The sequence below is a fragment of the Cibotium barometz genome, chromosome 34 (genome assembly GCF_041138505.1).
Source record: "Cibotium barometz isolate CiBa-2024 chromosome 34, ASM4113850v1, whole genome shotgun sequence".
In the NCBI taxonomy this organism is placed as follows: domain Eukaryota; kingdom Viridiplantae; phylum Streptophyta; class Polypodiopsida; order Cyatheales; family Cibotiaceae; genus Cibotium; species Cibotium barometz.
The window spans coordinates 35,786,645-35,800,025 of record NC_141079.1 but is presented as its reverse complement, the minus strand read 5'-3'; the positions used below and the strand labels follow the sequence as shown (position 1 = coordinate 35,800,025).

The 13,381-nt window shown below is 46.6% G+C and overlaps 1 protein-coding gene across 1 annotated transcript in view; it reads left to right on the top strand.

The window, feature by feature from the left end:
- LOC147618971 (cilia- and flagella-associated protein 45-like) overlaps positions 1–12,245 on the top strand; it is a 32,881-nt gene extending 20,636 nt beyond the window's left edge. Inside the window, exons 5-7 of the mRNA XM_086774508.1 lie at positions 10,278–10,395; positions 10,491–10,646; positions 10,740–12,245. Of these exons, the coding sequence (XP_086630634.1) occupies positions 10,278–10,395; positions 10,491–10,646; positions 10,740–11,579 (1,114 nt within the window). The 3' untranslated portion in view covers positions 11,580–12,245. The remainder of the gene's footprint in view (positions 1–10,277; positions 10,396–10,490; positions 10,647–10,739) is intronic.
- The last annotated feature ends 1,136 nt before the right edge of the window (positions 12,246–13,381 follow it).

Genomic DNA, 13,381 nt, shown 5'->3' with positions numbered 1-13,381 from the left:
TAGATGGAGTCAATTGTTCCAACAATTGGAGGGAATGATTGAATACGTCCCAAGCAAGAATAATCCCGTTGTCGATGCTCTTAGTTGCAAGGGCACGATTTAAACATTGCAGGCGTCCACTGTGCTTCAACTTCAAGGCAAAGACTTAGACAATATGAAGGCACAATATCCGGATTCGGAAGAGTTTGGGACTAAATATCATTTGGCCCTCAGTTCAGAACCAGGCCATTACAGTATGCAGGATGGTTGTTTGTTTTTCAAGAACCGTCTTTGTGTACTCAAAGAAAAGCGTTAAGTCCTTCTCCATGATGTCCATGATGTCCATTATTTTCTTGTTGGGGGTCATAGGGGTATCAACAGTACCTTGGAGAAGTTAGAGAGGTCATTCTATTGGCCTAAGATGCGACGAGATGTCTACCAACATGTCCAATCATGCCAGATATGTCAAAAAGTGAAAGTTTCTCATACCAAACAAGCAGGGTTACTACAGCCTTTGCCTATTCCTGACGGACCCTTTCATAATATTAGTATGGACTTCGTAGGCCCTCTTCCCACCTCAGCTGGATCTAGAAACACACAGTGTATGACATTGTTGATAGATTCAACAAGTTTTGCATGCTCATTCCATGCAAGAAAACAACCACAGTCAAGGACATAGCTCGCTTGTTCATTCGGTTTTGGTACCCCATTGGTGGTTTGCCATGGACTATCATATCAGATATAGATCCAAAATTTACGTCCCAATTTTGGAGAGCATTGTTTGACAATTTTGGGACTAAGTTGCAGTTGTCCAACGCTTGTCGTACGCCACGACCCCATTGTGAGCGCTCAGTCCAGGGACAGTCAGTGTCACATGCACTCTGCACTCAGTGCATGGTGACAAGATGGCTCATCATCAGCAGTGCAACAGTTGTACAGTATTAGAACCCAATAGGATGATATTTGTCGTACGCCGTGACCCCATTGTACATCCTCAGTCCAGGATATAAGTCAGGCACAAGCTACGTAGGTCATTCCTCAGCCTTAGCGGGTCAGTCAGTCAGTCAAGTCCCTTAACCCACTTGGAAAGAATCATTCATGCATGTAGAGTCAGTAGAAGCCTTAGGGTTTGCATTAGAAAGCACTCTGCATCCTACATAATATGCATTCATATGCCTGTGCATCATTTAGAACATCCCAGAAGCCTTAGGGAATTTACTAGGATTTATCTGGTATTTTTTCCATGTTTTATAGTATTAATTTAGCATTCATTGTCATTTATAAATATAAACTTTATTAAATGACCAGCCAACTTGACCAACCTCCAGTTAGTATAAATAGGCTTGCATAGGGCTTAGTTTCTCATTCAGTCTTCAGTGTGCTAAGAGTTTTCCTCCTCAGCCCTAGGAGTTCCCTTGCCTTCAGCACTAGACTAGTCTCATCCAGCCCTTGAAGAGATTGAGTTTGCTTCAGCCTACCTTGGTTCTCCAACGCATGCATCTTCAGCAGCCCTACAGCCATAAGTGCATCAGATCAGCCCCCAAATCAGCATAAGACACCTGCGTTTTCTGCATGTGAACAGTTGCCTGCATTCAGCATCTATTCAGGCCAGTATTCAGCTTGCGTTTTCTGTCCAGCATCAGCATTCAGCCTACGTTTCAGTCCAGCCTCAGTTCTACGCCAGAAAACAGCCATTCAGCCCTGCGTTTGCAGATTTCCAGCAGCCCCTTTCATGCGTTTTCAGTCCCACAGCAGTTTACATCAGTATTCAGCATCATCCAGTCATACACCAGCCCTCTGGTGAAGGTAACACAACATTCATAAGCATTTACAGCATTCTAACATAGCTTAGAATAGTCCACCATCTCCTTTTCTTAGCCTCAGGTGTGCAGCCCTTCCTCATGCCCTTGGGAAGAGTGCATAGGCTCGAGATCAGTTCATCGAGGTGTTTCTACAGCCGTGTACAGTTCAGCCAAGCTTCGATCCTCTGAGATCTTGCGTTTGGCTTATCTACAGACCTCAGTCGTTCTCTCTAAAGAAATAAAGCAAATACTATCTCGTTATCGGGATAGGGGGCCCTTCAGTGGTGGGTAATTCGGGACCCAATTTGGTGTATAATTCTCATATCTCTCTCTCATCTCTCTCTCTCATCTCTCTTTAAAGTTTGAAGTATTAAAGTGGATTGCTAAACTCACGAAACTCAGGATACAGAAGACGGTGTGAGCATTTGTGTGACAGGATCTTCCAATACAAAGACTTCCGCTGCATATCACACTGGTATCAGATTCAGATTGTCCACACACACCGTATCCTAGCGTGGAGGCATCCTTGGATGGTTAGATTGCGTTCCGGCACGACCACCGACTTCAGCATCATGTCTATAGAAGAGAGTACTCATCTCTTGGAGGGAGCAGCAGCACGTCCTTCTCCACCTCCAGCAGCACCCGACTACATCTCCCTCTTCGTTCAGATGGAACAACAAAGGAGAGAGGATGAGGCCTGAAGGAAAAGAGAAAAAGCAGAAAGACGGGACTATGAAGGAAGCCCAACGCAGGATCGACGAAGACCGGCGTCAGGCTGAACTCGCCGCTTGGGAACACCAACGTGAGCTTGATCGAGAACGTATGTTACTCGAGAACCAACGGGAAAAGGAGGCCATACACTTGAGGTATCAGCAGCTCTCCTCAGTCTCCCCAGTCATAGGTGTCACCAGCCAGCAGTCTGCACCAGCATCAACCACCATCATTCGCAGTCAACCAAACTTCAGTAAGTATGATGGTAAGTGTGATCATTCATCAATTAATCAATTTATTCATCAGTTTAATGTTCATTTTCCATTAGCTAGGATCACAGACCCTCAAGACAAAGTCCACTTAGCGGCTCCCCATCTCCCTGGTGAGGCAGTCAGTTGGTGGCAGCATTGGTCTAGTATTCATACAGACCAGGCCACAGGTGTCACAGCCTTTGACTGGGATATCTTTGTCCATGACCTGAAGACCAGATTTCTCCCGCCCCAGTACATGACCGGTCTGAAAGACGAGTTCTATGGACTCTGACAGAACGGATCCCTAGTGCTTCAGTTTTCCGGTAAGGTTATTACTTTAGCACAGCAGTTAGGGTTATCTAAGCAGGCTAAGATGGAGCAATTCATTCGTGGATTGGACTCTAACATTCGGTTCACAGTTCATAACTTTGACCGGGCTCTGACTCTCACTCAGAATGAAGAAATGAAGCTTAATGGGGGCAAGCCCAAGCAGTCATCTCAGTCCAATACCAAACCCCAGCAGGAGCAATCAGCTGCACAGACAGGGAAAGGTAACGTGTCCTCTAAAGATGCTAAGAAGGACAACAATAATAGCTCCAGTTCAGGAGGTAAGAAAGATAAAGAACCTAAGAAAACCCCTGATGAAAAGGCTAAAGCAGGCATCACTGCAGGCTATCTTCCTCCGGAGGAGCAAAGACAGTATCAGTCAGAAAACAGATGTTTTTTCTGTCATACCATTGGGCATGGTAAGAAGGATTGTCCAAAAAGACAAGCGGAGCAAGCCTCCAAAGAGCCTTCTGCCACAGTTGCCGTAGTATCCCCTGCTCCTCCAGACCTGCTTGCTACCACCAATGCGGTTCAGATCTCACCTTCTATGCATTCCATGCCATCCGTGGTACTTGATGCTAAGCAGGAGGGTGAGGCAACAACCACATAGAAAAGCCTAATCCGAGCTTATGGCTCTGCCAAGGGCCGACAGTTCATAATCCTTTTTGACATGGGCAGTTCTGAGGACGCCATCTCTCCCCAGTTGGCTATCAACATGAGCTGTACCTTAGTGCCCTATCATTTGGAGGTAGACGGGTTTACACCTGGTGTCCGCACCCACATCTCTGAGAAGGCACAACAGTTTTCTTTTCAAGTTCAAAAGGCCTCATTCCAACGAGAATTCATTGTCTCTCCTCTTTTGGGATGTGACGTGATCTTAGGAATCCAGTGGTTTCGTCAGTATGAACCTATTCCCAATTGGGAGCATGACACCTTTATTATCTCTAAAGGTTTTCCTGAGCCTGTCATGATTCGGGAGGATAGGAGCATTCTTGGCGTTCCTATGATTTCTCGTCTCCAGACCTCCCGAATTACCCACTGAAGGGTCCCCTATCCCGATAACGAGATAGTATTTGCTTTATTTCTTTAGAGAGAATGACTGTGGGCTGTAGATAAGCCAAACGCAAGATCTCGAAGGATCGGAGCTTGGCTGAACTATACACGGCAGTAGAAACACCTCAATGAACTGATCTCGAGCCTACGCACTCTTCCCAAGGGCATGAGGAAGGGCTGCACACCTGAGGCTGAGAAAAGGAGATGGTGGACTGTTCTAAGCTATGTTAGAATGCTGTAAATGCTTATGAATGTTGTGTTACCTTCACCAGAGGGCTGGTGTATGACTGGATGATGCTGAATACTGATGTAAACTGCTGTGGGACTGAAAACACATGAAAGGGGCTGCTGGAAATTTGCAAACCATAGTCACAAGGAACGGGGGACGGTAACGGGGGACGGGGACGGGGACGAGATGGGGGACGGCCATAAGTAGGGAACGGGGACGGGGGAGGGAACGACACTCAAAAAATACTTTTTTTTTAAGTTTTTCCACCCTCAGGTAACTACGCAAGCACCGGCTAACTCTACTTTGTGAGTCCCCCCTATATGAGGAGAAGGCATTTATGAGTAGTACGGGTCACCTGATAGGTCCCGGTTTAAACACCGGATGGTGGCCGATTGTGGCCAGATAGCATGAGACGATTCTGGAGAAGGTTGACACACTGCCAACCAGGCTACATGCATATGCGGTGAGTTATTATACACCTACTGCATATGGGCTGTAAATTTTGGGTCCGTTGGGGCGCGCAGTTTCACACCAGCCTACTTGGGGGAAGGTACGGAGGGGGGCGTGAGCCCCTCTCTGCAGGGGATCCGGGGACTCCCCCCCGGCCCGAAGGGCCGTTTACGCTAAACTCCATGTTTGTAGCCTTGTAGTCTTGTTCTTATATAGATATTAGAGTGAGAAACGTGCCGTGGGGGACGTCCGTCCGTCCCCGTTGCTAGTCCGTCCCGAATCACCGTCCCCGCGTTCCAAGCTGCCGTTCCCTCCGTCCCCTGTGACTACGCTGCAAACGCAAGGCTGAATGGCTGTTTTCTGGCGTAGAACTGAGGCTGGACTGAAACGTAGGCTGAATGCTAATGCTGGACAGAAAACGCAAGCTGAATACTGGCCTGAATAGATGCTGAATGCAGGCGACTGTTCACATGCAAAAAACGCAGGTGTCTTATGCTGATTTGGGGGCTGATCTGATGCGCTTATGGCTGTAGGGCTGTTGAAGATGCATGCGTTGGAGAACCAAGGTAGGCTGAAGCAAACTCAAGCTCTCCAAGGGCTGGATGAGACTAGTCTAGTGTTGAAGGCAAGGGAACTCCAAGGGCTGAGGAGGAAAACTCTTAGCACACTCAAGACTGAATGAGAAACTAAGCCCTATGCAAGCCTATTTATACTAACTGGAGGTTGGTCAAGTTGGCTGGTCATTTAATAAAGTTTATATTTATAAATGACAATGAATGCTAAATAAATACTATAAAACATGGGAAAAATACCAGAGAAATCCTAGTAAATTCCCTAAGGCTTCTGGGATGTTCTAAATGATGCACAGGCATATGAATGCATATTATGCAGGATGCAGAGTGCTTTCTGATGCAAACCCTAAGGCTTCTACTGACTCTACATGCATGAATGATTCTCTCCAAGTGGGTTAAGAGACTTGACTGACTGACTGACCCGCTAAGGCTGAGGAATGACCTACGTAGCTTGTGCCTGACTTATCCTAGACTGAGGATGTACAATGGGGTCACGGCGTACGACAAATATCATCCTACTGGGTTCTAATACTGTACAACTGTTGCACTGCTGATGATGAGCCATCTTGTCACCATGCACTGAGTGCAGAGTGCATGTAACATTCCCTCCTGCTGAGCTTGGTGGCAGGTTCATGGCTTCCAAGTAGTCCGCCAATAACTGGGGGTTCTCTTAGAAGAACTCCTCGTCGAGCCATACGGCTTCGTGGGTGCCTCGATCTCGGAATTTCGTATAGAACTGACGTATCCGTCGACCGGAACCATGCTTCCTTCGATGAAGAAGGATCTGCTCAGGCTCAATAACTTCTGCTTCGTCTACCACGTCTCGCTGTTGTTCATCTGAAACATCAAACACTTCTGGACCAGCATATGGTTTTAGCCAAGAAACATGGAAAACATCATGCAGTGTCAACTGGTAGGCAACTTTAACTTCATGGAGACATCACTTAACTTTTTGACTATTGGAAAAGGGCCAAAACTATGGAATGAAAGCTTGGGACAATGTTTGCCCACTTGTTTCAATCTTTGTTTCATGATGCACTGAGAGACCCAATCCCCTTCCTTGAAGTGGATATCTCGTCTAAACTTACATGCCTGTCTGTGAAGTGAATGATGGCCAGGCTTAAAATTGAGGGCCAAACTAGGTTGAGTACCAAACTCTGTGGAATCGACATACTGATCTTCTAAGTCTTTTCCAGAGATGTTGAGAATGGTAGACTCCTGACTAGTCGGGATGCTGGTCTTTCTACTAAGAACATCTACTACTGGGTTATGTTGACCACGGATGTACTTGATCATTTCTCCAACCAGGTGGAAGAGCTGACCCTGTCTAGTGTGCCGAGCACTCCATAGGGCACTTGGCATCGTCGGGACCACTTAAGTGCTTGGTGGTCTATGGTGACTCTGAAAATGTGTCCATAAGGAACATGTTTCAAATGTTTGAGAACTGACTGCTGTTCTAGCTTGCCCTTGAAAGTCTTGGAAAGACAGGGGGAAACTAGGTAGGAGGTTCTGCTAACTGTGGGATACTGGGTAGGAGATCATCCTTAAAAATGTCTGAATGAGAAAGGAGATCTGCTAATTGAGGGACTAAAGATGATGAGACAGCACTTATTGATGAGATAGAAGCTGTCTGAGCATAAATTAATGCTCCTTCTGCTCCCTTGTACATAGCTCGTTGCCCAATCTGGTGTACAGTTCTCATCTCTCTCTCTCATATCTCTTTAAAGTTTGAAGTATTAAAGTGGATTGCTAAACTCACGAAACTCAGGATACAGAAGACGGTGTGAGCATTTGTGTGACAGGATCTTCCAATACAAAGACTTCTGCTACATATCACAGTCAGGCACGAGCTACGTAGGTCAGTCTTTGAGCTTTAGAGGTCAGTCAGTTTTTTGTTAGTCCTCTTAACCCACTTGGAGAAAGCATCATTTAGGAGCATGTATGTGTCAACCTTAGGATTATATGCATGTAAAGCATTGTAAGTGCATTCACATAGAAGGGGGGCCAGCCCCAAGCCAGCCCATACTAGGGCTAGGCCTTGCAAAAGCATCCAAGGGCTCTACCTGCAGCCGACCAGCATCTAATGGTTAGCCGACAGGTATTGCTGTAGCCGACTAGCATCTAATGGTCAACGATTGGATGTGCAGTACCCGACCAGCATTTAATGCTGGCCGACTGGCATTTAGCAATCGTGAGGGTATTTTCTGCAGCCAACTGGCATTTCTCAGTCGTGGGACTTCGTGCATCAGCCAACAACCTCCTAGGGGCAGCCGACTGCTGATTGAGGAGGTATAAAAGGCATGGCCTCATTCCCACAATTATGATTTAGGTATTCAGCAGTGAACAACAATAGTTCAGCAGTCTTGTTCATCTCCAGGCAACAAGGAAGATACTCTTCTATCTCAACCAGCATAGGTGCAGTCCTATAGTCATCTGGATTTGCATCAACGGCCAAGGAGAGTCGTCAGCAAAGCCTCGGGATAGCTGGATACTCTGCCGACGTTTGGGTCTCCTCGTCCTTGCGTTGGGCATTCATATCATTTGTACTGAGCATTGTACATCATTTCTCCAAAGAATAATATAGGCAAATACTCTTGCTTGTAGGTGGGGCCCTTTAGTGGGTATTGGGACCCAATATTGTGTTGTCTTTTACATTCTACATTCTCTTCTCTCCCTACTCTCTAAAGTTGATGCTTCAGATTCTCACCACATAAAGGTATAAAGAAGGCTCTGTTGTGCGTTGTCACAATCAACCTCAGTGCAATTCTCAAGCAATTCTCAAATGGGACATTCCCAAGAATGCTCAGGAGATCCGCTCTTTTGTAGGTCTTTGTCAAGTTGCTTGCAAATGAAACATTGGCTGGGAAGGCTTGAGTACTCCACTCGCTGAATGATAGGGTCTCCCCGAAGGCAAGGAATGGATATGACATGAGGCATTGTCTCCGGCAAGGCAATACAGATGCGAAGGGATGGAATCCCGGCCGCCCGTGCGAGGGACGAAGAGGCAGTGGGGGGCATTCCATCACTCTCCCAATGGCTCCACTGATTACCGGGAGAAGAGAAAGGTATTTGTTCCTGGGGCATGGGAAGCAGACAATCACGGGAAAGCCTGAAATGCCAACCAATGGGTTGGATGCGGGGTCAAAGCCGTGTTGTCACCGCGTATAGAAGGCCTCGGCCGTGCGCAATGCAATAGGGCTCAGCTGCATGACTCGATCTGACGCCGCTGGCAATTCGAACTCAACCTGGTAGTAGCCATGCCCCAGAGGATGAATGTCTGTGATCTTTGCAGGCCCACCAAGGAGGCTAGCGTGAAGAAGATCTCTAAGTTGTCCGCGTGTAGGGCGGCTACCGACAATCTTGCATGCCAGAGTGGAGGCCTCTAACGATGCAACAGTCGTAGTGAGGAGCGGAAGGTCCGCTTTAGAGAAACATAAGCAAGTTACAGCACCCTCGATTGGGGATGACAGAGCGGTTGCCATGGAGTCCTCCTGACGGCGAAGGTGAAGGTGGGGGAGCAATGGCGAGGAGCAGCAGTGCAGTTCAAAGGGAGCAGCTCACAGCTCACACAAAAACTTTTCGAAGACTTTCTATCTCTGATTCCAATGTTACATGTGTGGAAGCCTTTAGTTTGCAGATAGGACACTTTCATGCAAGAAAAGGAGAGCAAGATAGAGATACTGCACAGTGCACCAGATTGGGTCCCAATTACCTGCTGAAGGGTCCCCGCCATGGATGGTGAATTTGATTGCATTTCTGCAGATTTGCAATGAGTAGAGTGGACTAGACTGACCTGACTTTCCTCCCGGAGGATAGTGCCACCTAGACTCACACTGCCGCCGCTCCGGAACCTCAATAGGACTTGTGTTAGTTCATGGCTGCTTGCATGGACTTCTGTGCTACCCATGTGTGCCTTGGTGCGTGCGTTTCAGATGGTCGCTTCAGCACATGGGGACCAGATATGGAGAGAAGGGCCCGATGCACCCTTATTTAAGGGTTTGCATGACAGTTTGCTGGTTTGCCTGCTATTCAGACCATCCGACAATAAACACGTTCCCACTTTGGGTGGCTCCCTATGGGAATTATGTCCAGTGCCTGAGCAAGGCTAGGTGTCCATACTGGCTGCCCAACTAGCTGCCCATTCTGCCCTTGTTCTCCATGCATGTCCACACCTAGAGTAACATGATTGTTGACACTTGATTGACTAGACGGGTTGTCTGGTGCCCGACAACTCGTCTAATAAGGACCCAGACACCCTGTATGTCATTACATCTTGCAAGTAGGTTACATATACTGTGCATGACAGTAATGTGTAGGACTTGTACAACAGGACTCTACCACCTTGGCGGTACATCAGTGACTCGTCCCTGGACAAGGGCTCACAAAATGCAATGTGTGTGGCCTCGGGTCCTTGCACTTGTCTCTACAGTATGTCCTTGCAGAATCCAAATGTGGGATGCACGTGACATTATTAGGCCAAGTACTGGGCACCAAATATCATGGTGGACCTTTTTAGCCCAATTTGAACACATTAAGTGATTTCCCTTACACTTTTTTAAGGCATGCAAAAGCCTGGCTGACTTTTGTTAGTTGGATGATGATTTCCTCTCAAGGGACAGGTCATAGGCTTCAGCAGGAGCATCAAAGACCAAAACAGTAGGACTACACTCACACATTGGATTCCATGAGAAGTCTGCAGTTCAGTGCACTTGCCCAGAACAGTACTGGGATGGGTGAACTTTCAGGAAGCTACCATTCGTCCACTTCGTAGCTGTTCCTGGCTCCTTACCACCGCACACCCCCCCCCTACTTCTTTTTGGTTTGGAAAATTTTGCTGTTTTTCTCCCTTACATTGGACTGCACGTTTAAAGCTTACTAAGTGTTATTTATCTTCTGGTAACAGAATTCTTTCAAAGGCCAACAAAATTTGGGAAGAAGAAATTGACGATGTGAAGAAGATGAACTCAATGATGCTGTATGCGAGGACGGCTACAGTCAGGGATAGTCAAAAACAAGAAAAGGTTAGTGATGACTGATACTACTGTTAACATACCTGAAGTTTCTGAAGACGTTTCAATCCCTAGAAGCGACTACCTGATCCATCTGTGCTTTTCAGGCAGAAAAAATCACAGAGGTGAAGAGGCATAATGAGAGAATGGACACAATAATGATGCTGAAAGCTCAAAGAGAAGGAGAAATCGAACTGCAGCATGAAGCTGCAAGGGCCAAAAGCAGACAAGAGGGGGCCATGATGCTTAGACAACAGATAGCAGTATGTAAATTGTCACACTAGCTTGATTTTTTAAATCAATGGTTTTGGGTTGCATCCTTTTTTGGGTTTTATTGCAGTCTTTCCTGCGTGTAGGAGGTGGAAGCCCAACGACGCATAGAGGAAGAGATGAAGGAGCTTGAGGGCAAGCGGATACTGCAAGAACTCGAAAGACAGAGACAGGAGGATCTCAAATCTGCACAGAAGAAGTATGAGGCTGGACAGCAGCTATTTGTGGAAATTACGAAGTACAATGAGGACCAGATCCAGCACAAAAAGCATCTTGCCCAGATGGAGAAAGAAGAAGAAGAGAGAATCAACCTGTATATACACATGAAGGACCTCAAGGAGCAGCAGTACCAAGAGGAGTTAGACAGGCAGAGGAAGTTCAAAGAGATGGAGACAGCACGGCTGCGCGCGATTCAAGAGAAAGCACAGGACAAGCAAGCACAGCTGGATGAGCTCCGAGCTCAGCGTGTGCAGGAGGCCCTTGAGAGAGAGTGGAGAGTGAAAGAGAAGGCGGAGGCAGAGAGGCTCAAGAAGATGAATGCGGAGCTAGCCCATGCTCGGGAGGAGCAAAAGCTACTCAAAATGAAACGTCTGGCCGACCAAGCCAAGCATGAGCAAGCTGAGTTCTACAGAGTCATGAGAGACCAGCAAGAGGCAATTAGGCACATTAAGGAGGAAGAAGAGAAAGTTCGTTTACGGAATGTGCAGAACAAGGAAGAGATCTTACACCAAATACAGAAACATAAGGAAGACAGAGAGCGGGAGAGGAAGCAGGAGCTCGAATATGGAGAGAAGATCCGGTTGCGGGCCAAGGCTGAGCTGGAAATCTTGGAGGCCATTAAAGCACGAAAGCTGAATGAGCTCAAAAAAGACAGTGTGCCTGAGAAATACCAAGCTGAGCTCGCAAGGAAGAAAGTGAGCTTGTGAGGCTTGGACAAAGATGTCACGACATCTTAGTGTTTTGTACAGTGGGGCCTTCAACAGGCATTCATTGCCCCCTCATGAAAAGTCACCAAGTTGCAATTGCAATAATAGCTTGGAAATTTGTAGCACAAAGATGGAAGCTAGGCCACGATGGCACCTATCCATGTGGCTATGCAATGAGCTTATGTCTTATGGTCATGTTATAGTTGTGGACGTGTACGAAAACACAACTATTATATAAATTCTAAGATCCATATTGAGAGAGAGAGAGAGAGAGAGAGAGAGAGACTTAGTGACTCAATGAAGAGAACCAAACCCCCTCTTTGATTAGACAGCGGAAGTAACCCTCGATCTCGTAGTATTCTAGGCATTGAAAGATGGCGTGCCGCCATATACCTCGTATACTGGTAGCTCTTGATGCTTTTGTATGGGTGCCACTTCTCTCCCTGCCTCAATGTGGAGTGTGTGTGACACCCCTAGATCTGGGCCATGGAAATCCTGATTGCATGTGACACGAATCCCCAGGTATCTTAGCATCTGGATATTTGAAGGCCTTCAATTTGAAGACCCAAAGAGGGTCTTGATCTTTAAACTCGTAAACTTGTATTTTGAAAAACCATTGATAGATGGAATTGTGGCTTTTTTTAAAGGCCCAATTTTACAAGATGGGATTCTCATGTGAAGGTCTAAAGGGCTATCATGCCCTCTACAACTTTAAAGTTTTGGGAAAGATTAGTATATTGTTTTCTTGAGATTGGGTAGGAAATGAGAAGAGTATAAAACATAAAGAAGATGCAAAAGCGTCAGGATTAGGGTCTTCCAATTTTTTTACTTGAACAAATGTACTCCCCTACTCAAACCAAGGTTGCATTAGGGAGCTTAGGGTCTAGAGGGGCCTCCGAAATTGATTCATTAATGGGTTGCTACTTTTCTCTCAAGGGGCCAAAGCAATCTATGACTTCTGGCCTCTTTGGTGTTTCTTAATGCTAAGGAGCACACCATATGAAAAGTGGATTCTCTTCACACAAAATTTGATTCTAGTCGCCACACCCCCACACAACCCCCCTCCCCCCCTCCCTCCTTTTCTCCACCACCACCCACCTTGTTTTTGTCATTACAGTCATTTGCCCTTACCTCCCCCCTCCCCTCTACAATAATCACTCATTCTCCCTCCCACCTTCTAACCTCCTAGCCACATGAGTCGAAGCTTTTGAACATTGCAATCGTGCTTCTTCATCCTTGTAGATGATATTTTTTGGGTTTGGATTTTCTTTGCGAAAACGCGGGCCAGGGTTGAGCTCGGGATTGTCCCACATGCATCATACGTGAAGCACCCTCATTTTGTATGACTACAAATAGAACCCCCCCCCCTGCCCCCCCCCCTGCCCCCCCCCCCCCCGTCCCCTGCCCCCCTTCCCCCCAACCTTATCCTACTCCTCTTTTATTCTTTTAAAATGTACAACATTCTTTTTGGCTTGCCTTATTCATTTTTCCCATTCTTGTCCATTTTAGTTGAGGGTCCTTTTATTTCATCTATCTACTTCTAGATCACATTTTGGCAATCATGTAGAATTCTCCTATCCCCTAGCTCTTGTGATAGTTTGAGTCTCCTTCTCCTCCCCACCCCCCCTCTCCTCCTAGCCACTCAAATCTTTGGCAATCAGTCAAGTCATTGACACCCCTTCATTACTTCCTCTCTAGGTTTTATCCTTGTTTTAGGAATGTTCAAGGAAGCACATTTGAGCTATTCCTTGTCCTCCTCAGTCTAGGAAATCCATTTTATATTTCTCAAGCTCTTCTTACTA